The 26,912-nt window shown below is 38.4% G+C and overlaps 1 protein-coding gene across 1 annotated transcript in view; it reads left to right on the top strand.

Moving 5' to 3' along the window:
- Positions 1-26,912, top strand: part of EPHA6 (EPH receptor A6) — a 1,030,425-nt gene that overhangs the window by 155,283 nt on the left and 848,230 nt on the right. Inside the window, exon 3 of the mRNA XM_054714059.1 lies at positions 25,097-25,760. Coding sequence (XP_054570034.1) covers positions 25,097-25,760 — 664 coding nt within the window. The remainder of the gene's footprint in view (positions 1-25,096; positions 25,761-26,912) is intronic.

The following is a 26,912-nucleotide window of genomic DNA, read 5'->3' as shown; positions in this document are numbered from 1 at the left end:
TGCCCCCTGGTGGTCAGTGCAGGTCATAGCAACCAGTTGTTCTGCCGTTCAGTCAATTTGCATATTACCATTTTATTATAAAGGATATTTATTAATAAACTAGAAGCCTGTTGCACGAAGTTTCGTGCAATAGACTTTTCCTTCACCTGGCTGCCGGCACCAGTTTTCCGCCAGCAGCAGTTTTCCTCTGGCCACCCGCCGATCAGAGCGCCTCCAGCCAGCACGATCAGCCACCCCGAGAGGAACTCTGATCGGGAGGTGCTCCGATCAGCGGGTGACCAGAGGAAAACTGCTGCTGGCGGAAAACGCAATCGGCCACCCCGAGTTCCGCCACCAGTGTCTTCCGCCGGCCCCATGGGTCCTTCCGCAGCGCAGGCCGTTTAGTGGGAATTGGATTGTTAGAAGGGCGAGTCCCCACTCCCCCCCCCCCCCCCCCCCCCGCTCCTACCGCCAGCCAATCGGCCACCCTGAGTCCCACCCCCCGCGCCTCCAGCTGGCTCAATCATGGGCGTAGCGGAGTGATGCATTTTGCATATTACCTTTTTATTATGTAGGATATATCATTTAATTAATAAAGACATAATATACATATTATAAAATTCACCCAATTATGGTGTATAAGTCAGTGATTTTGGTATATTCACAGAGTTGTGCAACTATCACCACAAATTTAGAATGTATTAAAAAACTCTGTTCCCATTAACAATCCCTCCCTACCCTCCTCCCACCTCACCCCTCCCCAACTTCTAGCACTAGGCAAACATTAATCTATCTTCTACCTCTATAGATATGCATATTCTAGACATTTCATATAAATGGAATCACAGTATGTATGCATAACCCGTGGACACATACAATGGGGTCCTGAGGGCTCAGAGGCCAGGGAGGATGGGAGTGGGCTGGAAGAGGTTAATGGGGGGAAAGGAGAACCTATGGAATACTTCCAACAATAAAGATTAAAAGAAAAAGGCTTTATTAAATCTGTGGCATTTGAAAATTTTCTGAAGTGTGAATAGAATTTGGATGGATAAAGAAGTCCTATGGGAACAATGACAGGCACAGGTGGAAAAGGGAAAGGAACAGAGAGTTAAAATAATTATTTCATTTTGACTATAGCATGGTTTGCAGAGAACCTGGAACTTAAACATAAACAGAGATTGAGAAGATGGTTCAAGTACAAGAAGTGCCTTTGGGAGGTGCCTCAGAGTTATTACCCGCCCCCCAGGCAAGTGCACTATTGTATTTGTAAACCAAGGTTAAGGTCAGCTTTGATTGTGTATTAATTCCTCAGAACTTGTAGCTTCCTCTGCTATTACGGATAACTTCCTCAAAGGTACTGGGCCTGCTTTTCAGTTGATGGGCTTTGGGGATGAGAAGTAATGCAGTGCAGAAAGTGGTCTAGGATAATGACTTCATTGTCTGAACTGACATTAGCTGTGATGTCACCTGGTCTTAAAATAATCTGGAATTGTACTTTTCATCTATCTCATTTCTGGGTACATCATAATCTGTTAGCCAATGGTGTAGATCCTTGTGTGTCATTCAATCTTGGCTGCCCATTTTGACACTTAGAACCATTATATCCACCTTCCCTCTTACAGTTAAGCATTGCCAAGTGGCCTCTGCTGTGCCACAATACCATCATTCCTATTGAAACTAGTGAACCATTTTCATAAGCAAAGCCCCAACTCTACCTTCAAATCTGGTCTATAGACAACCACAGCTGAGTTCTCAAGATGAGACTGTTTTCACTACCACATTCACTTTTGCTTTTATGAAGAGTTTGTCTTCAAGGCCAAGAGTTACCTTTCCTCCTGCAGTGTAAGTCTCTCAAGTTCTAGGACATCCCAGGAATATAATCAACTGGTGGATTCTTTAGTTTTATTTAATAAGTCTAGTCTAGCATGCTTATCTAAACTTTTGACCCCTTATCAAAACTTTGTACAAGAATTTTTGCCTCTTTTACTCTATGTCATTATCACCCTTCTAACAATCCAATTCCCACTACAAAGTATCCTAACAGCATATAATGACTGGCTCCAGATGTTATCAAAATCTGGTCACAGGTGAGTGATCCTGTATCAGTCAACTATTTTTTATTTGGCTTTATATTCAGTAGTCTTGAGATCAATCCCAAGTATGGTTTCACAATTCCTACCTGTGACCAGACCTGCAATACTTTTGATCAATAATCCCTTTCCTCTCCACGAAGAGAGACTATTTCCATAGTTGGGTTATATTGAAAATTAAGTACAGTGGTTGGCTTAGAAGCCTTGAAGGAGGAGGAGAGAGAGAGGGCAGGCTTCCTCTTGCTAGATATCTGCCTGAGGCAAGGCCACTGCATATCCTATAAGCAAAGGGAGGTTATTTTCCTCTACCAAGGGTCCCTGAGCCATTTCTGCAGGCCAGTCGTTGTTAGGGAAATATGGGGATTCAAGTTCTCAAATATATCCATCTGTCTCTATTCTAGGTCTTATTTTCTTCCCCACACATGCCTGACTTTAATGTAAAAGATACAGTAAAGCTGGAAATTCATCCTTCTTTGTAGTTTGATTCTTTGCATAGTCAGATTCTGAGCCTGGCTTGCATCCCTACTGCCTTTTGGCTGCATGAGACTAATGTTTCTATAAATGCTATTATTTATTTTTCTAAAAGTCATTTATTTCACACCATGCCCTAAGTTGGATATTGGCTGAGTTGAGTATTCCATTTTTCTTTCTTCAATGCATTGATGGCATTTAACAGAAGCCATCTATATATATATAAAAGGGTAATATGCTAAGTGTCTGAGCATTTGACTGTTCAACCATTCGACCGTTTGACCGGTAGCTATGATGCGCACTGACAACCAGGGGGCAGACACTCAATGCACAGGCATGGAAACATGGAACACACTGATGAATCTCAGAGGGAAGTGGGGGAGGGCAGGAAGAGATTAACCAAAGATCTTATATGCATACTAGAGGCCCAGTGCATAGATTTGTGCACTGGTGGGGTCCTGCGGCCTGGCCTGTGGGGATCAGGCAAAAACTGGCAGTCCTGAGGGATCCCAGATTGCCAGAGGGCACAGACCAGGCAGAGGGACCCCACTGGTGCACAGATTCATGCACTGGGACTCTAGTTATCCTAATAATTACCTTTCGTCCTGCAATGTAAGTCTCTCAAGTACTTGAGATACTATATAAATTAATACAACTCATTTACTTTATGATATCCCAGTTCACCATGCCCTGAGTTGGGTATTGGCTGAGTTGAGTTAGATTGTTAATAATTGAGATACTTCAGAATGGTAGGGATTATCACTATCTCAGTTACTCTCAGCAGTAGAGTCCTCGTTGGCATTTGGCCTGTGAGTAATCAGTTACTGGGTTAATTGCTTCCTAGAACCATTTTTTGTACCAAATGTCTTAGTTGTAGTTCCTTTGTAAGTTGATGCTGAAAGTAGAATTTGAGTTCAGGTAGTTTATTTGGGAGATGGATGGCTCAAGGAAGAAAAGTGATACAGACAAAGGATGGCAGCAATAAAGGGTGCTTTAGTAAGCTACTTAATACCATGGATAATTGGAGCTTAGTTCCACTGGGACATTCTGGGGAATGGTATAAAACAGATGTCTCAGACACTAAATTCCATGAGTTATTTATGAGGGCTTTCCCCCCTAGGGATGTTAATTCCTCAGCACTTCTGACCTGCTGTGTACACAGACAGTTTGGGAGAATTTTAAAAAACACACAAAAAACAAACAAAAAACAGGTCTTATGCACAGTGTTGATTTTAGATCATCCTGAAAGGCAGGAAGGACTGATAGAATACTGATAGCCTCTGACACAGATAAGTGAAATTAAAGTTAATTAATGTCAGGCCATGGAAGGCATGGACTGCCATTCAAGGAAATACATTTTTAGACTTGATTATCTCTTGCACAAGAGAGTTACACCAAATTGGTGTATAGGCTAGATTGGGGAACAGAGACAGAATTGGGTAGTGTAATGGAGGGGGGAATGTAACATGATGATCTTCCTCCAATTTCTAGTTATAATCAGGACCTGTACCTGGTCCCAATGACTGAAGCCACTCTCTGAAGGCTTCACTAAATAGGATAGCATTCCAAGCGTACATCAGCAATAATATATCAAATAAAAAGAGGTTCTATTCTCAAAAGAATTGGGAACTTAGAATGCAAGCAAGTACTCCCAAGGTTACTTGCTACTAGTATATCCCATTGTGAAGATTCCCAGAAATTTTTCACCCTCACCTTCAAGTTTAAATATCTTGTTTTAGCTAAAGCAAATTAGCCTGTTCTGGCAGAAGGAGCTTTATGTAGAGAGGCGACATGGTTCATGCCTGCATTTCCTAGTCTGGAACACTTGTTCAGTCACCTACATGTGGCCTTTGTTGTATCCCTAGAAATTTGTCATTCTCAGTAGCGGTTTGCGAAAGACAGGAACAAAAATTAGATGTATAAGGAAAAAATAATTGAAGAAGGAGGAAGCACTGAGGAGCACTTTTAGGTATAAACTGAAATCCACTTAGACACAGAAGAGCAAACACTACGAGAAAATGTTTTCATACCTTAATACTAATCTAGTAATAGCTACTCTAATTTGCCATATCTACATATAACATCAATAGGCAAATTCAAATTAGAATAACTCAGGTCTCTGCTCACACTAAACCCCATCTATTTCTGGAATTTATACTAAAAAGCTCTCCAACTTTTCAATGTTGCGGATTTTGTTACTGGATCCACTGTAGGTTGGCTCTTTTCTTTCTTTTGGAGGAATTCTCTACCAATATTCGCAGTGGATTGCCACAAATCCAGTGAAAAGACCCTGATAAGAAGCCCAGCTGGCAGAGTAAAGTGTGGATCTGTAGAGTGCAGCAGATTGCCAGACATGCCTGGGTATTTGTGTATCCCCAATGAACACAATTTAAATTTATTTCTAAAAATAAAAAAAAACAAAAACAAGAAATAACCTTCATCATTTGTCATCGAATAGAGTCTTCCTGTTTTCTCCAACTTGTTTCACAAAAGTGACAAGATATGCTGATATAGGAAGTAGTGAGGAAAAATATTATGGTTTAAACTGTTATCTCTTTTACACACATTTCTATAAAGTGAAAAAGGACCTCCATGCTAATTAGTATATATAAACCTCTAGTATTGGCTAAAATACGGTCCTATCCCCAAGATATTATAACCCTGTTCCCCAATTGGCCAAGATCAGAAATAATCAGGCTTTTTATGTGGCTCCCTCCTATGGCTCGCTCCCAGATTTCCAAGAATAGTTTATTGATATAAAAGAAGTGAAATCTAGTCTGTCTTAACACCTACTGAAAGAGAGTTGCTTTTGAGGCCAGAAAAACCAATCATAACTACCTCTTAATTCTGGCCACTTAGTTCACTGTCACACTATTATCATGAGTCTATGCAAGCACACTCTTGCTTTATTTATTTACTAGAGGCCCAATGCATGAAATTCGTGCAAGGGGCTTGGCCCTCACAGCTGCACGGCTTGCCTCGGCCCTCACAGCCCTGGCTTCATCCGGAAGGTCATCTGGAAGGTCATTCAGCTGTCCAGCCTAATTAGCATATTACACTTTTATTATTATTATGGATATATACACTGAGTGGCCAGATTATTATGATCTCTGAACGCATAATAATCTGGCCACTCAGTGTATATCCTATGTAATAAAAGGCTAATATTAAAATTGTCCCCTCGACCAGGAGTTTGACCAGCAGGCAGGCTGGCCAACTGCCAATGTCCCCTCCCCATGGGCAGGCTGGCCAGACCCCACCCATGCACGAATTCATGCACCGGGCCTCTAATATATATACACTGAGTGGCCAGATTATTATGCGTTCAGAGATAATAATAATCAGGCCACTCAGTGTATAAAGATAATGTTATAAGATACAGGTTATATAATATGTGTAATTGCTAAATGATACATAATGTCTTATATATAATTATTAAATAATATATAATAGATGTATATATCTTTTTCAAAGTGGAAAATATAGTTCACTCATTGTTTATAATTCAGTTGTGTTTTTGTGTTTTTTTTTACCTAATGTATTATTGATATTTTCTAAGCAATTAAATGTTTTTCTTTAATTTAAAAAATGTTCAATTAAAGTTGACATTCAATATTAGTTTCAGATGTACAATATAGTGGTTAGAAATTTAAATAACTTATGAAGTGATTCCCTTGACAAGTCTAGCACCCTTTTGCACCATACATATTTATTAGATTATTATTGGCTATATTCCCTATGCTGTACTTTAATCCCCATGACTATTTTGTAACTGCCAGTTTGTACTATTTAATTCCTTCACCTTTTTTACCCAGTCCATCAACCCCCTTCCCATCTGGCAACCATCAGTCTGTTTTCTGTTTCAATGAGTCTGATTCTATTTTGTTTGTTTGTTTTGTTTTTTATGTTCCACATATAATTGAAATTATATGGTATTTTTATTTCTCCATCTGACTTATTTCACTTAGCATAACATCATCTAGCTTCATCCATGTTGTCACACATGGTAAGATTTCATTCTTTTTTGTGGCTGAGTAATATTCCATCCTATCTAATAAAGAGGGAATATGCTAATTGACCCTCATGCCATTGCAAAGATGGAAGCACCCACAGGCAATAAGGAGGGAATATGCTAATTGACTGCCATGCCCTCAAAGATGGTGGTGCCCACAGCCACAGGATGGCGGCACCCAGTTCCTTCAGCCCCACTGGGGCGGCAGACGCATGACAAGGCCTCCAGAGTCCCCCAGTCCCTTCAGCTCCCCAGCCACCCAGGGCCGGCCCAAAGTGCAGGCAAGCCTCGGATGGCGGCTGCCCAGTCACCCAGGGCCGCCCGAGGCTCAGGTAACCAGGGCTGGCCAAGGCTTGCGCTGCCAGCAGTGGCAGCAGCAGAGGTGTGATGGAGGCATCACCTTCTGATCGCCAGGTCACCTCCCACCCCTGAGGGCTCCCAGACTATGAGAGGGGGCAGGCCAGACTGAGGGAACCCCCTCCAGTGCATGAATTTTCATGCACCGGGCCTATAGTTGTATATAATTACCACATCTTTATTCAGTCAGCTATCAGTTGTCACTTAGGTTTCTTCTGTATCTTCGCTATTTTAAATAATGTTGCAATGAACATAGGATGCATGTTTCTTTTTAATTAGTGTTTTGGATTTCTTTGAATAAATACTCAGAGGTGGGACTGCTGGGTCATGTGGCAATTATATTTTTTATTTTTTGAGGAGCCCATGCTGTTTTCCATAGTAGTTGCACCAATTTGCAATCCCACCAACAGTGCATGATGGTTCCCTTTTCTCCACATCCTCACCAACATCTTTGTTGGTTTATTGATGACAGCCATTCTGGCAAGTGTGTAGTGGTGATATTTCATTGTTTTTATTTGCATTTATCTGATAATTAGTAACACTGAACAGTTTTTCATATGTCTGTTGTCCATCTTTATGTCCTCTTTGGAAATATTTATTCAGGTCCTCTGCCCATTTCTTACTCAGATTGTTTGCCTTTTGATGTCAAGTTGTATGAGTTATATATTTTGTTATCAATAGCTGGGCAGTTGTTACTCTTATTAGCACCGTGCACATGTGTAACATTTTTGTGCGAGAGAGATCCTTTGGCTAAGCAATTTTTAAATTTTTTTATTCATGTTTGGAAATAGTAGAATGGAACTGAGCAAACTGAAGAGAAAACAAGATGAGTTTTATATGCTTGAAGAAAATTTAGAAAGGGGAGAGTGCATCCACAGCTAATATGTATATTGGAGTTGGATTATGTTTGTTATAAAATCTGGGAGTCTTCATCTTTTAAAAATATGTATTTAATAATAATTCTTTGGTAACTGACATATATATTTTGTTTTCTCTCAGGAGCTTTTATATACCTTATACTTATAGGCTTAAAATTTTTTCTTCTCCCCTATGACTCATTTTTTTGAAAAATGTTGTTTTCCTTAATTCTTTTAATTTTTAGCTACTTAGGAAATGTGCAATATTTTACTTATTGGATTTATGAATTGTAAGCTTTTATAGAAAAAATTATAATGTAAGCAAACACACAGACATATATTTTTCATTTATCTTTAGAGTATCTTCCTGTAAAAATGCTTCATAAGCCCGGCCAGCATGGCTCAGTGGTTGAGTATTGACCTATGAACCAGGAGGTCATGGTTTGATTCCCGGTCAAGGCACATGACTGGGTTGTAGGCTCAATCCCCAGTGTGGGGCATGTCAGATCCTATATAAAGGCATGTTGTTCTTTTATTTATTTTTATTTTTTAAAAATATGTTTTTATTAATTGGCAGGAGGCAGCCAATTAATGATTTTCTCTCATCATTGATGTTTTTATCTCTCTCTCCCTCTTCCTTCCTCTCTGAAATCAATAAAAATATATTTTGAAATCTATTTCATAAATTTATATTTATAACATCCTCATATTCTTCTATCTCTCAAGAATATTGAGTTAATCAGAAGTATACATGATAATTAATATCTAATAATTTTTGTCTTTTACAAAGCACCTAACCATAAAAGTCTAAGTTCATTTGTTCTGTATAATATATTTTAGACCTGAAAGATTTATGTTCCTAACATGACCTTAAAACTCTATGTGATGCATCATAAGGTTTTTTATTACTATGCTAACGGCAATTTTAGTTTGCTATTTTGTGGATATAATATGAAATATCCAGGGATAGGGTTTATTTTCCTTGAAGCTTGCAATGGTGGTTAAGCATTGTTATTCGGTTAGCTTCAAAATTATTTGTTTTGCTTTTTGAGCCAACTGAATCAGGCAGTATTAAAGTTGGGGTCACTCTGCCTACAGGAGCAAAAGCAGAGGATTTGTAGAGCAGGCATGGAAGCAAAGCAAGGAAATTATTCCATTGGCTATTGCTTAAGCAGTTACTGAATTTGGGAAAGTCTAGTTGGCTATGTGTGACTTTTCCTGAGAAAAGACTAAACTTTTTCTAAAGTTTGTTAGAAATAACATGGTAAGTTTATTACATTCTCTGGCTTTGGCACAGTAATAATTGTGTCAGATCCTATATAAAGGCATGTTGTTCTTTTATTCATTTTTATTTTTTAAAAATATGTTTTTATTGATTTCAGATAGAGAGGAAGGGAGAGGGAAAGATAAACACCGAAGTGAGAGAAAAGCGTCCATAGGTTGCCCCTTGTATGCACCCTGAGCAGCAATCTTATGGTGCAAGTGATGTAGCACAACAAACTGAGCCACACCGGCCAGGGGGAAAGGCATGCTGTTCTTTTATTTTTTTTTAAATTATTTTTTTCTTTATTGATTAAGGTATTACATATGTGTCCTTATCCCTTCATTATCCCCCATCCCCCCCACTCATGCCCTCACGCCCAACAGGGGGTAAGAGGGAGAGATCAACCAAAGGACTTGTATGCATGCATATAGGCCTAATGAGGGTTCCTTTTTCTCCCCATCCTAGCCAGCACTTGTCCTTTGTTGATTTGTTGATGATAGCCATTCTGACAGGTGTGAGATGGTACTGCATTGTCATTTTGATTTGCATCTCTGGGATAATTAGTGACTTTGAGCATGTTTTCATGTGTCTCATGGCCTTCCTTCTGTCTTCTTTTGAAAAGTATCTATTTAGGTCCATTGCCCATTTTTTGCTTGGGTTGTTTATCTTCCTTTTGTTGAGTTGTATGAGTTCCCTGTAGATGTTGGAGATTAAGCCCTTATCGGTGATAACATTGGCAAATATGTTCTCCCATGCAGCGGGCTTTCTTGTTGTTTTGTTGATGGTTTCTTTTGCTGTACAAAAGCTTTTTAGAATCAACATCATTAAAATGTCCATACTACCCAAAGCAATCTATAGAATCAATGCACTCCCCATTAAAATATCAATGGCATATTTCACAGACCTAGAATGGACTCTCTAAAAATTCATCTGGAATAAAAAAAGACCCCAAATAGCTTCAGCAATCCTGAGAAAGAAGAACAAAGTTGGAGGGATCTTAATACCAGATATCAAGCTGTATTACAAGGCCACTGTTCTCAAAACTGCCCGGTACTGGCACAAGAACAGATATATAGATCAATGAAATAGAATAGAGAACCCAGAAATCAACCCAAACCATTATGCTCAATTAATATTTGACAAAGGAGGCATGAACATACAATGGAGTCAAGACAGTCTCTTCAATAAATGGTATTGGGAAAATTGGACAGATACATGCAAAAAAATTAAACTAGACCCCCAATTTACACCATACACAAAAATAAACTCAAAATGGATAAAGGACTTAAACATAAATCAGGAAACCATAAAAATATTAGAGGAATCCCCAGGCAGCAAAATCTCAGACATATGCCAAAGCAATTTCTTCACTGATACTGCTCCTAGGGCAATGGAAACTAAAGAGAAAATAAATAAATGGGACGGCATGCTATTCTTTTAAAAGTCTAATGGAAGGAAGCATAGAATAGATCTAAACTATACTCTAGGTAATTAATAAATTGTGAAATTTGAAATGGGGTGTGTGTATGGAAACATTGTCAGCAGTATAAAATTTCCCTTCTAACTACTACTAATTTGATATTCCAAAGTAATTTTTATTAATTGGAAATCACTACCACTAAGTTATTTGAAAAGAATATTGCCTGTGTTTTTATAATTTTCCTTCTGCTGTATTTAAGTATCATTAAATACAAATATGCCACACAAAATTAATTATTATAAACTATAGTAATTTTATTCCAGTTAGACAGTCAGATATAGCACATGGAATTTATAATTTTAAGTCAATTAATGTAGACAAATCTTAGAAGTCATTGGAGTTGCTGATGATTATTATAGTTTCACATGCAGGGTTCTGATGTCAGGCACGCTTTGACCTACCAGAGACCATTCCCATGGAACTTTAAGTCCTAGGTAGAATTAGAATTTTAATTGAATTGTGAAGGTCTAATGTATTTTGAGAAACCAAGTCAAAATAGATATCCTTGTGAAGTGCTAAACAACATTAATGAGCCAGAACATAAAATTAAAGATTTGTACAGAATCATCTCCTTTCCTTGAAAGAATCTGTACAAATTCATTTTACACATTACATGTCTACAATTAGAAAGCACTCTTCTCCAGATTTCTGCATGAAGATTGTGCCTCTGTTCACATCGGCACTCCACCAAACCTTTTCTTGTCATAGCTGCCATAAACCTTCTGTCATCAATTCCAGTACGTAGTGGACTATCTTTATTTTACTGGATCTCTCAGCAGCATTTAAGGAGAAAACTTAAATATTTTCTCCTTCAATAATCATTTTCTTCTGTAATATGAATAGAACATCACACTCTTGGGGGTTTCTTCTCCCTATTGAATTAACATGTACAGTTCAAATACTCATTTAATTCATACTTTATGTTTGTAAGACTTACAATTAACCATTTAATATACTTAAGTATTATACCTTTTAGTTAAAGTACAAAGGGCTATAGACTTTATTAGTAACTAGAGGCCCAGTGCATGAAAATTGATGCATTGGAGGAGAGGGGTCCCTCAGCCCGGCCTGCCCCCTCTCACAGTCCGGGAGCCTTCAGTGGCAGGAGGTGACTTGGCAATCAGGGGAAGGCGATGCCCCCATCACGCCTCTGCTGCTGCCACTGCCGGCAGCACAAGCCTCGGCTGCCCCTGGTTACCTGAGTCTCGGCTGCCCCTGGTTACCTGAGCCTCGGGTGGCCCTGGGCGGTTAGGCAGCCAACATCCGAGGCTTACCTGTGCCTCGGGCATCGGCTGGGCAGCCACCATCCAAGGCTTGCCTGCGCCTTGGGCCGGCACTGGGCAGCTGGGGGGCTGAGGGGACTGGGCGCCACCATCTTGTGGCTGTGGGCGCCACCATCTTTGTGAGGGCGTGACGGTCAATTGGCATATTTCCTCTTTATTAGGATTACAGCAAAGAGAGATGATCTGACTGGATCAGTAGCTAGTCTTTTTTATAATCGAGTTTTCTATGAAAGCATATCTTCTAGGCCTCCTGGGTATTATATCAACTGCCCAGGTCACTCTTTCTCCTGATGCAGACACATTTCTTGATACCATTTTCCTCTCCTTCTCCTTCGACTGACTCACCTGATGTTTGCAGGCTTCAATTAAGTCATCTGATATATTTCTATTTAGGGCTAAGTTATTATGAAATTTCTAAAGTAAGATATTAATTTAGGACATTGCTCAAAGTTTATATCTCTCTCAATAATGTGTGATGTTTAAAATCCTGATTTAAGAAATAGTAAGTCTCCCATTAGTGAAAAAATTGTTTTAGTTAGAATTTGATCCATCTCTTATTAATTTGTATATTCAACAAATATTTAGAACTTACTGTGACCCTAGTATTGTATCCCCCTGATACTGAGGATATAATAGTGAATAAAACACTGTCCCTTCCCTCATGGAGATTACTTGCTTCTTAAATTTATTTTAGTTCAAAACCTCCATATGGGCCAATAGGACTTTTCAGACAATTGTGGTGTTGATTCTTCTGTGTGTTCTTTGTAAACTCAAGTAAGTCAATTCTCTCCTTTATGTAAGTTTCCTCATCCATAAAACAAAGATAATATACTTTATTCTCTCTACAATAAAATAATGAAATAAAATATGTTTGTGAGATTACTTTATACACTTTTTGTATTTGTGAAGTACTGTGGCACCTAACATGGTATTCATGTATTACTGAACGTAAGACAGAATAGTTAAGATGAATATTTACCATATATACATACTAGAGGCCCAGTGCACGAAATTCGTGCACAGGTAGGGTCCCTAGCGGCTGCCGGCTGCTGGCTGCCAGCTGGGGCCTCCCTTGCCCCGGCTGCCTCCTGCCACCGCTGGTTGGGGTGGGGTTGGCCAGGGGGAGGGGCCGTGGGCGGTTGGCTAGCCGGCCCCACCCACTGGTCAAACTCCCAGTGGAACTCCTGTTCGAGGAGACAATTTACATATTAGGCTTTTATTATATAGGATATATATATATGTATAGTAGAAATTGTACTTAAAGATATTTGCAGCATCTTATTAATTATTTAAGTGAAAATTTCAGCTTTTTGTACCAATTAAGGATTTTAGACATTCAGAAGATAGACTTAAATAAAGAATTTTTAATCTTCATGAATTCATTGTTACAATCTTTTAATCAGAACAATCGGTCCTTTTTAATGGAATTTATTCCTCTTCTATAATATTTTGATTTTTTACTAGGACAAATGTACCTAAAATAATAAATTTATTTATAAAATTTGCTTAGTCTTAGCAGTTGTCTTCCAGACATGCCACTGAGTCATTCTTTTAAAAATAAATCATTGTAGTGCTAATAAAAAAGTTTTATGTTTGCCCAAAGTGGAATAGAAATGTATGTGAACATGATGCATTTTGCTTCTTGTTTTATCCTTCAAAACTAGTTATCATTTAAATGTAGAGCCTTCAATTTTCTGCTGCAAAATCAGATTTATGTTATTAACTACATGCCTAGCAGCAGAATTCAGGGCACTAATTTTCTAAATGTGTGTCAGTATATTGACTCAAAGTGAATATTTTAAGTGGTTCTGAGGAAAATCTCACATTAGAATATGAAGGCCCCTTTAACAAGCTTTTCTTTGGTAGAGAATATTAGAAGCTTTTGATTTAAAAATTAAGCCATTACAGCATTACATAATGAGATTCCTGTTTGCACTCAACAACTTTAGTTGAGTGAACTTTGTGCAAGATTTGTGCACTCGGGAGGGTCCCTCAGCCTGGCCTGCGCCCTCTCACAGTCAGGGAGCCCTCAGGGGATGTTCGACTGATGGCTTAGGCCCGCTCCCTTAGCCCTCAGTAGGGACATCCTAAGCGCTGTTGTGGAGGCGGAAGAGGCTCCTGCTGCCACTGCACTCACCAGCCGTGAGCCCTGCTTCTGGCTGAGCGGTGCTCCTCCTGTGGGAGTGCACTGACTACCAGGGCGCAGCTCCTGGGTTAAGCATCTGCCCCCTGGTGGTCAGTGCATGTCATAGTGACTTGTCATTCCACTCTTTGGTCCATTTGCATATTGGCCTTTTGTTATATAGGATTTTTGCATATTTCCCTTTATTTATCATAACCAAATTTTGAAGAAATAAATCAAAGAAAGTATTTTAATTCCTATTTATCTCACTTTTAGATTATAACTGGGATCTGTTGCAATGAAGGTAGAAATAAATCTGAGACTTAACTAATTTTATTATAGTGCATAGTAATATGCGTGATTTTAAAATTTTTATTAATTTTTGTTTTTTAATTCTCTGTTGTTCAAACTATTACATATATCCCCCTTTTTCTCCCATTGACCTCTCCCAGCCTGCCCCCACTCCCCAGCCCAGGCCTTCACCACCCTATTGTCTGTGTCCATTGGTTATACTTATATGCATGCATGCAAGTCCTTTGGTTGATCTCTACCCCCTCCCCCCACCCTCTCCTGTCTTCCTTTTGAGGTTTGATGGTCTTTTTGATGCTTTTATGTCTCTGGATCTGTTTTTGTTTATCAGTTTATGTTTTTCATTATATTCCACAAATGAGATCATATGATTTTTATCTTTCTCTGACTGGCTCATTTCGCTTATCATAATGCTCTCCAGGTCCATCCATGGTGTTGCAAATGGTAAGAGTTCTTTTTTTTTTTTTTTTTTTTCACAGCGGCATAGTATTCCATTGTGTTGATGTACCACTGTTTTTTAATCCATTCATCTGCTGATGGGCACTTAGGCTGTTTCCAAATCTTAGCTATGGTAAATTATGCTGCTATGAACATAGGGGTTCATATATTCTTTCTGATAGGTGTTTTCAGTTTCTTGGGATATATTCCTAGAAGTGGGATCACTGGGTCAAATGGCAGTTCCATTTTTAATTTTTTGAGGAAACTCCATGCTGTTCTCCACAGTGGCTGCACCAGTCTGCATTCCCACCAGACGTGTACAAGGGTTCCTTTTTCCCCACATCCTGCCAGCTCTTGTGACTTGTTGATGATAGCCATTCTGACAGGTGTGAAATGATACCCCATTTTCCTTTTGATTTGCATCTTTCAGATGATTAGTGACTTAGAGCACTTTTCATATGCCTGTTAGCCTTCTGTATGTCCACTTTCTAGAAGTGTCTAATTAGGTCCTAATTCTGTAAGTTGTTTGGTTAGATAACTTATTACCAATTTTTCTTGTTTTTTTGAGGTAGGCCTGTAGTACTATAAACTTCCCTCCCAGAATTGCTTTCGCTGTGTCCCATAGATTTTGAATTGTTGTGTGTTTCATGATATTTTTCCAGGATGTTTTTTATTGCTTCTTTAATCTCTTTCGGAACCCATTCATTGTTTAATTGCATGCTTTTTAGCCTCCATGTGTTTGATTGTTTTTTATTGTTGTTAGTTGATTTCTAATTTTATGCCATTGTGATCTGAGAAGATGCTTGATATGATTTCAGTCTACTTGAATTTGTAGAGACTTAACCGTGTCCTAATATGTGGTCTATCTTTAAAAATGTCCCATGTGCACTTGAGAAGAATGCATATTCTGTAGCTTTGGGGTAAAATGTTCTGAAGATATCAATTAGTTCCATCTGATCTAGTGAGTCATTTAAGATTGCTGTTTCCTTGTTGATTTTTTGTCTAGAAGATTTATTCAATGATGTCAATGGGGTATTAAAGTCTCCAACTATGATTGTATTGCTGTCAATCTCTCCCTTGATATCATTCAGAAGTTTTTTTTTATGTATTTGGGTGCTCCTGCATTGGGAGCATATATGTTTACCAGAGTTATAGCCTCTTGTTGAATTGCTCCCTTTAGTATTATGATGTGGCCTTCCTTATCTCTTGTTATGGCCCTTCACTTTGAGTTCTGTTTTGTCAGATAAAAGTATTGCTACCCCATCCTTTTTTTTTTTTTCATCTCCATTTGCCTGAAAAAAAATTTTTTCCATCCCTTTACTTTCAGTCTGTGTGAGTCCTTTGTTCTGATGTGGATCTCTTGTAGACAGCATATATATGGGTCACGTTTTCTTATTCATTCAGCCACCCTATATCTTTTGATTGGGGTATTTAATTCATTTTTTAATTCATTCATGTTTAAGGTTATTATTGATAGGTACTTGTTTGTTACCATTTTTATTCTTTTTGTCTGTGTTTGTGCATCCTTTTCTATTCCTTCTTCTTACACCAGTCCCTTTAGGATTTCTTTCATTGCTGGTTTGGTGGTCATAAACTCCCTTAGCCTGTTTTTGTCTGCAAAGCTCCCGATTTCACCTTCAATTTAAATGATAGCCTCGTTGGATAGAGTATTGTTGGATTCAGTCCCTTGCTTTTCATTATTTTATATACCTCATTCCATTTCCTTCTGCCCTGATGTATTGGTGTTGAGAAATCATTTGATCATATAATGGGAGATCCTTGTAGGTAACTTTCTGTTTCTCTCTTGCAGCCCTTACGATTCTTTCTTTGTTGTTAACATTTGCCATTATAATTACAATGTGGGTCTTTTTAGGTTCATCTTATTTGGGACTCTGTGCTTTTGTGACTTTTTTTCTTCTCCAAGTCAGGGAATTTTTCCCTCATCCTTTCTTAAAACAGGTTTTCTATTCCTTGCTCCACTTCTTGTCCTTCTGGCCCCCATATTATACAGATGTTGCTTCATTTCATGTTGTCCCAAAGCTCCCTTATACTTTCCTCCTTCTTTTTAATTTTTTTTCCCCACTTGCTCTTCAGATTGGGTGTTGTTTCTACCCTTGCTTCTAACTTGCTACCTCGGTCCTCAGTTTCTTCAAGTCTACCTTTGTAACCTTACATTGTCTTCTTGATTGCAGTTATGTCATTCTTCATTTCCAATTGATTCTTACATATGTTGGTGAATTTCTCATCCAGACATTTGAGCTTCCTTATAACCATTATTCTGAATTCTTTCTCTGACAGATTGTTCCGTTTCATTTAGTTCCTTTTCTGGTGATTCCTCCTTTTCTTTGCTTTGATGATTGTTTCTTTTTATCCCCATTTTTGCTCTCTATTTGTATTTGTTTCTATGTAATGAGAGTTGCTGTCTATTTCTGGCCCTGGGCAACCTGCTTGAGCTCTGAGAGGTTGAAGCCCCTAGTGGTCCAAAGATACAGGACTCCTCGCCCAGAAGCTGGGTCTGCCTTGAGTCCCAAGCCTTTATTGTCTCTGCTCTGCGTTGTACTTCATTCCCCTACAGATCTGGTCCCTGAGTTGTCCCCTGCAGATGCTCGGGTTCAGTGGGGCACGTGCACCGTTCCTATGATATGTGACTCCGTGTGAGGTCCCAGAACGCTCTGGCATGCAATTTAATGTGCGGCCCCAACGCCCGGGGCATGGTGGTACCCTAGGTACCTCTGGCAGCACACTTGCAGTGTGGTCCTGTGCCTGGGTGGGATGCTGATCCAGGTGCCCCTGGCCCACACTGTCAGTGCAGTCATGGAGCCTGTACAGTGCTGGGTGGCTCCAGTTTGCACCAGTATCTGAGTCCTGGGGGCCTGGGCAGGGTACGCACTGGTAGCTCCTTTTAACTCCAGCAGCATGGTCCTGGGGCCTGGGCAGGGTGGAGCGCAGGGTCCCCTTGGCTTGCACTGACAGTGCGGATTGCTGGAGTGTGGCGTCTGGAAGTCTGGGCAGGGAGGTGCGGCACTGGATGTCTCTCTGGCGTGTGGTCACTATGGACATCTTGGAACCCTCGGTGAGGTAGTGTGCCACTCACTACAAGGGGGTGGCGATCATCCTTCGGGAGTTATGGCTAGTCAGGGGCTCACTGTGCGGGTTCAAGGTGGTGGCACAGGCCAATCTGAGTGTTGGTGTGACTGCGCTCCTGTCCTCCACTGCTGCCCCTTTCAGGATGGCGTGGGCTCTGTGCCAGGTGATGCATGATTTTTTAAAAGCCAGATAGAGAAAAGGAAAGAGAGGAAAGCAATTCCACATACATATAAATAAGTACTTCTGCATTTAGGAAGCATAGGTAAAGATAAAAACCAAAGTATTTTTCTATAGTTGTTTCATACTTCAGTGTTATTAGATTACTTCCTTCCCTAGTCCCTATATCAACATATTTAACATTGATTGTAAATGATTTCCCCCCCTTAAATCAGACCAGCTTTAGAGCTGCTTAGGGTCCTAAAGTATTTAGGATGTAATTTTTTTCCCTCTCCCCTTTCTCTCTGGAGATACAGAGGTATGTAGGAATGAAGGTAATTGCCGTTTTCTTTTGCTACAAGTTCTCTTAAGCTGTGGCCCAAATTTGAGTAAGTTATCAGGATTTATCATTGCCATTTGAAGTTATAATTAGCTTTCTATGTTGAGAAAAAGACTGTATGCTTTTATTTTAAAATGTTTCAGTTTATTTTTAAAATAACGATTTACATTCCCATTGAATTCTAAAGATTTTCAAAGGGAAGAGGTATAAATTTGAGAGGTATATTTTAGAACCCTGGGTGTTGGGTCAACTTATCAGAAAAAAATATCTGAATATTCTTGATTAGAGAGACTATTTGATTAGAAAGACCATTTTTCGTTCTTTGAGAAAGTGAAACCAAAATGTGGGATTTTTGAGTCCAAGTGAGTTCTCTCACGAAATCAAAGCCTGAAGTCATGGTCAAAAATGGTTAGCAGAATGATAGTTCGTTGAGAGAAGCTAATCCTACAAAAGGTGCAGCTGGGGTTCCTGGAGCAGGCCAGTGTCCAGAGCTTTCTTTTCATGTTACAGACAGGTTAGCTTCTGACTGGTCCTTTCAAAGAATTTTTCCTTAGCAACATCCTTGGAATTGGTTTGTATGCCTCACTACCTTGTGATTGGTTATCTGCATGCTACCTGTCTTAGCAATATCTATATATTTTAAAGTTCATGACTCTTGCATGTGACCTTCCTTCTCCACTAATTTGGGGTGCCTTAGTAACTTCACCTAGCTGGGTTCCCCAGTTTTTTGTTGTTTTTTTTTTAAATTTCTTTATTGATTAAGGTATCACATATTTGTCCTCATCCCCCCATTCCCATCCCACACCCCTCCCCACGCATGCCCCCACCCCCCTGTTGTCCTTAACCGCTGGTTAGGCTCATATGCTTGCACACAGGTCCTTTGGTTGATCTCTCCCCTTTACCCCCACCCTCTCCTACCCTCTCTCTGAGGCCCGACAGTCTGATCCATGCCTCCTTGTTTCTGGGTCTGTTCTTGTCATCAGTCTATGTTGTTCATTATTTCCCTAGATGAGTGAGATCATGTGCTATTAGAAATACACTTATAAGAACCGAAAATGAGACAAGCAATAATGGTTATGCTGACAGGCAAATGAATCAGTCTGTAGTGAGTTTCTTTCTGGGCCAACAGCTCTTTTGAGACCCAATTTCAATGTGCAACAGGTCCTTATGTGTACATGTCGGCACTGACTTTTCAGCTCTGGATGGTGGACAAATGGTGGTAATGCAGGTCCGACTCTCTCTGGTTTGGTCCTGGGCAACCTGCAGTGACGCACAGCTGCTAACTGCTAGTATGGGAAGGCCACATCAGCGTCTTCTATCTCTGGACTGCTTCTCTTCTGTCTTGATGGCTGGAGTAGTCCTGTTGATTCCTCTCTGTTGCTGGAATCCACATGGTCTCGGAGTTGTTTTCTGTTTGTTGACATATTTTTTCCTTAGTTCCCCAGTTTTATTTCCTCCCCTGTCCCATAGTCCTGATTCCTGACTACCTAGCCTCCCGCTGTTGCCTCAAAAGGAAGGTCATCTGATTCCCCAATGACTGCCTCAGTTTATCTTTTTAATACATGTATAATTTGAGTTTTACTTTACTGAGTTATTTTTATATTATATTAAAATATTAAAAAAATCAAATAAACAACATGAGGTAGAAGAGTTGGAATATTGCAAGTTTGGTTCCTACTATGTAAAAGCCAGAAGCTGACAGAATTGACCAACTATTTTTACAGCACAATTAATGATAGATGTGATGATTTAATCAATTACAATGTTTACATAAATCTAAATATTTCACATTAGAAAATGGTTTATGTGTTTTCTTGTCTTAAAAGGGGGGAGGAGTTTTTACCCACTAAAGAACACTTGGCACATGACTGAAGTTGTCAAAGTGTGTGAATACAGCCTAATGCTTTATAACACCCAAAGACATTTCTCCACTAATGGATCTCTTGGGCAGTCCCATTTAATGCAAATGTTTGTTGGAAGTGGTAGGAAATGTAAAGAGCTCTGAACAGTACTTAATCCATTTATGCCTAAGGGTTCTCTAAAACCCATCCCCACCTACACACAGTTAGGTTTTTGTATTGTTTTGTTTTGTTTTATGTAGTTCCATAGCAAGCTAAGTAAAGTAGACCAAATAGCTAAATTCCTTTTGGGCATAAAAAGTTATAACAAGGTTTGCATATGAAAGATATTCTCTATGCCAGAGCCCTTTGCTGTCTCTAAGAATTTGCTAGTCCGGGAAGGTGCAATCTGTCTGAGGCCAGCAAAACTTATAAAATACAGAAAGTTAAGTTAGAAGGCCTGGTGGGTCCATGCCTCACCAAACAATTAATTTAATTCCTAGATATGTGTGTTAGATTTTTTTATTAGTAATGTGAAACAGAAATTATCTGTCTTACTTTAATTGGACTGATGAGGATCAAAGGAGTTAATATTTGTGAAAAAGCTTTAACAAATATAAATTTAATTTAAATATTTGTCCTTAGGAGTCATTACATCTAAGGTGCCCTTGAAGTTTCTTAAAGAAAGAAACTTTTGTTATACAACTAATTTTCGCTTAACAAAAACTTCTCATTGAGTAGGAAAACTTTTCCATCCATCAGTTTGTAAATCATTTATCTACTCCTTGATTCAAAGAAAGGGCTTATAAAATAACCATGAGACAGAAAAAGCTTTCTATTTTATTCATCCAGGCCATAAGAACAGATATAGTTTGCAAGATATTTTATGCAGAACATGTATGATTTATTTTTAATTTACTGTGTTCTTTTCTACATTAGGTATATTGGTAATTTTTTATATATTTGTATTTTTTAAATATATTTTTTATTGATCTCAGAGAAGATGGGAGAGGGAGAGATAGAAACATCAATGATGAGAGATCATTGCCCCCTGTTGGGGATTGAGCCCACAACCCAAGCATGTGCCCTTGACCAGAATTGAACCTGGGACCCTTTAGTCCACAGACTGACGCTCTATCCACTGAGCCAAACTGTCTGGGGCGGTATTTTATTTTAATACCTACATATAAAACATGTTTGTTTGTTTTTTAATGAGCTTGAGGAGACAGAGTATTTTGGGTTTATTGCTATTATATAAATGCATGCAGCTGACTGAATTGACCAACTTAACAGCAGAATTAATGACTGGTTTGATACATATTTCCATTATGTGATTTCTACAATTACTAGGTTTGTGTACATATAAGTATTTCACAGCAGAGAATAAATTATGTCTTTGTTTGTTTTAAATAGGGACAAAAACTTTTATCCACTGAATATATGTATGTTGTACAGGGCTAAAATGTCTCTAATGTGTATTCATAGAGGTTAGTGTTATACAATAATTTCTATTTACTCTTCTCCCTCTGCCTTATTGAATCTTATAATTCTTTAAGGTCCAAGTCCCCCCACTTCTTGGCCAAACCTACAAAACCACCTCAGTTCATGAGCATTGCTATCCTTTGAACACTTACTAAGGCCCATGATATGCTAGGATGAAAAGTATTAAGATGGATAATTTTATGTGAGTCTCTGTGAGATTATTGGATTACCCTGACAAACAATGGGTGTAAAACTGAAATGTGGGTGTTTGAGTTCAAGTTCGTTGTCTCATGAAATTGAAGAATGAGGTCGTGGGCAAAAATCATTAGTGGAACTGAAGTTTATTGAGAGAAGCCAATCCTGGAAAAGGTACTACTGGGATTCCAGGAGCAGACCAGTGCCAGAGCTTCCTTTTTCATGTTACAGTCGGGAGTAATTCAGTATCCAAGCTAATTAAAGTGTTATAGTCCATGTGTGGAGGCCCACGTGGCCATAAGCCATGCGATGGGGAGTGCACCTCCTGCCATTAACTCAAAAATCTAGCGCAAGGAGGGTGAGAGAGAGGGGAAGTGCGTGCACTTTTTTTATGTATGCTTGTTAGTTCCTGATTGGTCCTTCCAAAGAATTTTGTCTTAGCAACATCCTTGGGATTGGTTTTTACACCTTAGTACCTGGTGGTTGGTTATCAGCAAGCTGCCTGTCTTAGCAACATCCATACATTTTAACATTTGTCTCTTGTGTGTGCTGTCCTTTCCTGCCCAGCCAGGTTGTCCTAGTGAGTCCGTCCTGCTGGGTTTTCAGTTTCATTTCCCTTCCTGTGGTCCTGTCCCTATGTCCCAATTTCTCCTTCAGGGACGTAAGCACAGGTGACCAAGGGTGCCTCAGCCAGTCTCTAAACTGACACGTACTACCCAAGGTACTTACTTAATATTGACCAAGCATAAATTACACAGGAGACAGACATGCAATGCACGAATCACTCACGGTTTATTTACCAGAGTCCTGGTGGTTTCCAGACCTCGGCAGGCCACCCGGGGATCCGCGCCGACAGACACACACACTGGACGTTGGACGTTGCAGCTGCGGCTCGGCGTCTTGTTTGAGGCCTCAGTTTCCGGCTCACTGTTTGGACTCACAGTTCACGGCAGAGCTTGGGCAGATTGCAGGAAGGGGGGTGGAGAGTGACCGTCTGTGGAGGAGCAGAGCAGCCTCTCTGATCTTCCTCTGGTGCTTCCTCTTTTTATGTGCCTAGATGGGCGTCTTCAGTGTGTCTTATCAGCGGGTCCCAGGAGCCTTGCATATCTGGTTTTACATATGGGGAACAGATCACTTTACTTTTTTTTTCTGCATACAGGCCACTCAGGGGTGTTTAATCAACCTGTTTACATTACATTTAATACTTCTTAACATCATATTTTAATATCACACTGTAATTCCACACTTTGATACTTATTCTATATTATTCTTATCATTATTACTATAACACCCTATTTGCCCAGCTTCCCTTTGTCTCCTCAGTGTGTGTACAAAAGTCTTTTCACAGAAACTTACTGTTACTTCTGGAAAATACTCTGAATTTCAAGCAAGCAACTTCCAAATGAAAACTTTAGATACAGAATATTTTTAAGTTTCCTTGGTGGATAATGTAAATACTTTATTTGTGGAAATTGATGATAGATAATTAAAAGTACTTAGTCTCAAAATAGATTTGTAGACTGAAGATAGTAGCCATTCTATTAGGAACTATGATAATTGACACTCAACCAGCCTTGATTAAATGACTCTGTATAGCCAATTAAAATGAGAAACTATAAACAGAATGCATTAAATAATCTTATTATTATAAATCACTACAGTATAAAATCAAGAAAATTGAACATTTATTCACTATAAAAATAGTTTATAATTTCCACTAAACTTTCATATAAATGAGAAACTATGGTGAATAGCCTGTTTCCCCAAACTGGCTATAAAGTTCTCAGAATGGTTTTTATGTTGAAAATTACAACTATATACAAATAAAATGCAATTACAATATAAATTTATATTATAGACTTATGCAATATTCTATGCATAAATACTGACAATAACAATTACAAAGTACTCAAAGATTTTCATTAAATTTTTTTAAAAGGATAAATAAGGTTCTTCTACTTAAATAGGTGGCAGAATGCTTTTATGTAAAATGCAGAAGCAATATATTTAGTGATCCAGCTCAGAATAAAAGCCAAAGTGCTTAGAAAGCTTGTAAAGGGTTGTTATTTTTTTTGCTAATTTCTGATTTTCTATTCTTATTGCCTAGTGTGTTTCTAGAGCCCACTCATGGAGTTCCTAAAATATACCTGTACATTTCTGTCTCAGGATATTTGTGCTATTTTCTCAAGGTTCACTATCTCAACTCTGAGACATTGGTCCAATGTCACTTCCTCAGTAAGACCTTCTGTGGAAACTCTATTTAAAATCGCAACCCTCTTCTCCACCTTCCTGCCTTAATTTTTCCCATTGTACTTGCTACTATATTATGCAAATTCTTCACTTACAATTTTAATATTTTATAAAAATTCTATATTATGTGGAATCAGATGAGTCCCAGAGAATGAGGATATATTTTTCTATTACTTTTCAGAGAGGGTGGAAAGTAGGGAGGGATGGGGAGAGAGACAGAGAGAGAGAGAGAGAGAGAGAGAGAGAGAGAGAGAGAGAAACAATGATGTGAGAGAGACACATCAATTGGTGGCCTCTCACATGCACCCCAACCAGGCTGTGAATCAAACCTGCAACCCAGGTATGTGCCCTTTACCAGGAATGGAACCCATAACCCATGGATGCTGGGGGGAGCTGATGCTTATAACCACTGAGCAACACAAGCCAGGGCTACAATTTTTATTGTTATTGTCTCTCCTCACTGTAAGTTAGATCCATAAAGGCAAGGTGTTTTGTTTAGCTTGTTAATTGCTGTATTCCCAGGGTCCAGAACATTGCCTGTTAAATATTTCTTGAATAAATCTAAGGCTTATCTATATCTATCTCTTGTTAAAATAAACATGTAAATATTTAATTGAATAATGGTAAATATACTCAATTGGTGGCAAATTGGCTATGAGGATAGATGGGAAACCAGAGTACATTTGTCATTGGTCTAGTTATTTGATCAGATATGCCATTTTATTTTGTTATAGTGTACCAGAAACTATTTGAAGTGCTTTGCGTATATTAATTAACTCATGCCTTACAACAACCCTGTGAAACTAGGTGCATTTTACATTTAAGAAAACCAGAGTTTAAATTTAGTAGCCCTTGATCATGCAACTATTATATAGAAAGTTAAGATTCACCGGGACAGGTGGTATGTCCAAAACCCATACTCCTAACCAAAGGTCATGGTTAAAATATTGGTGTATAGTTGCTTGGACTAGCTTTAGTTGTATCCTTTTTATTCATTTTCTTTTGCAAAAATAGAAAATTTGGAAAGTAATAATTTCTGTTTAACCACTGTAGTTTTATAAACATTTATTATTATTATTTTTGCAGTGGGATGCCATTACTGAAATGGATGAACATAACAGGCCCATTCACACATACCAGGTATGCAATGTAATGGAACCAAATCAAAACAATTGGCTTCGTACGAACTGGATCTCCCGAGATGCAGCTCAGAAAATTTATGTGGAAATGAAGTTCACGCTGAGGGATTGTAACAGCATCCCATGGGTTTTGGGGACTTGCAAAGAAACATTTAATCTGTACTATGTGGAATCAGATGAGTCCCATGGAATTAAATTCAAGCCAAGCCAGTATACAAAGATCGATACAATTGCTGCTGATGAAAGTTTTACCCAGATGGATTTGGGTGATCGCATCCTCAAGCTCAACACTGAAATTCGTGAGGTGGGGCCTATAGAAAGGAAAGGATTTTATCTGGCTTTTCAAGACATTGGGGCATGCATTGCCCTGGTATCAGTCCGTGTTTTCTACAAAAAGTGCCCCTTCACTGTACGTAACTTGGCCATGTTTCCTGACACCATCCCAAGGGTTGACTCTTCCTCTTTGGTTGAAGTAAGGGGTGCTTGTGTGAAGAGTGCAGAAGAGCGTGACACTCCTAAACTATATTGTGGAGCTGATGGAGATTGGCTGGTTCCTCTTGGAAGGTGCATCTGCAGTACAGGATATGAAGAGATTGAGGGTTCTTGCCATGGTAAGAAACATTCAAATTTATTATACGTTTAAGTGTCAGCCTTTTAAGTTTAGAACTATTCCATTTCACATTGTTATGATAATATAATACCTATAGTTTTCCAAATGAAATTATTTTTCTTTATGTGAATTATTTTATTAAGGTTTATTAATCTAATAAATACATACATTTAAAATATTACATATCCCTAACGAAGATAATCTATATGAATTTCTTTTGTATTTAGGACTCATAATCAACACATGAATATAGAAATAGGTTTATTGTTGGGCAAATAGTAACAAAGTAGATATATTCAACTCTCAATAGTAAATTATATACGTTTGTTTTCTATTGCACTATATTGAATTTATTGACTTTTGTTGGTTCTATATTTATACTTATTAAAAGGATGAGAATAAATAAGAAAAACATGCTTTTATGTACTAAAGGGTTATGAATAATATGTGTGAATATTTAAAGATTTTATATACTTAAAAAACACTTGGGTTTTGAAAAGTTCACTAGCACTTCCAATGATGAGTATGTTGGCCATTTAAAATTTTAATATTTGTATAAAATGTCTGCAGTATATTCTTATGAAGCATAAGCCAATTTTACTATTTAAAAATTAAAATATATTTCATTGAAGTATATCAATATAAATTGAATTTAAAAATGTTATTTACTCAAAACAAAGATTTATAATGGAAGAAAAGTTAGTCATAAGTATTGTTTGGTGGATTCTATAAAATATTTTACATTGGAAAATATTCTAAAGAAAAATTCATATATATGAGTAATTATTCAATGAGATTAAGAAGACAATAAGAACTTGGGATAAACATATTAGACATACTATCCATGTAGTTCTACCATATTTTAAAATAGGAGAAGCTGGGTGTTAATTGGTAAAAATAAAGTTTTAAAAATATTTAGAGAGTCATTTTATGACATAACAATTTATGTAATTAGCTATTATTAAATATGTGTATTTTTTCATGGTGTTGACTATAGAAATACAAGTAATGACAATCATTGATGGCTTGATGGTTTTTTACTTAATATGCTTGTTCTGTGAAGTTACATTCTCATGTACCAGTACATTCCTTAAAATTCCTTCCATTGTTTAGCAAAATTGATTTTTAACAAATGATAATCATTATCAGCTCA

The sequence above is a fragment of the Eptesicus fuscus genome, chromosome 3 (genome assembly GCF_027574615.1).
Source record: "Eptesicus fuscus isolate TK198812 chromosome 3, DD_ASM_mEF_20220401, whole genome shotgun sequence".
In the NCBI taxonomy this organism is placed as follows: domain Eukaryota; kingdom Metazoa; phylum Chordata; class Mammalia; order Chiroptera; family Vespertilionidae; genus Eptesicus; species Eptesicus fuscus.
This window is presented reverse-complemented; position numbering and strand designations above follow the sequence as displayed.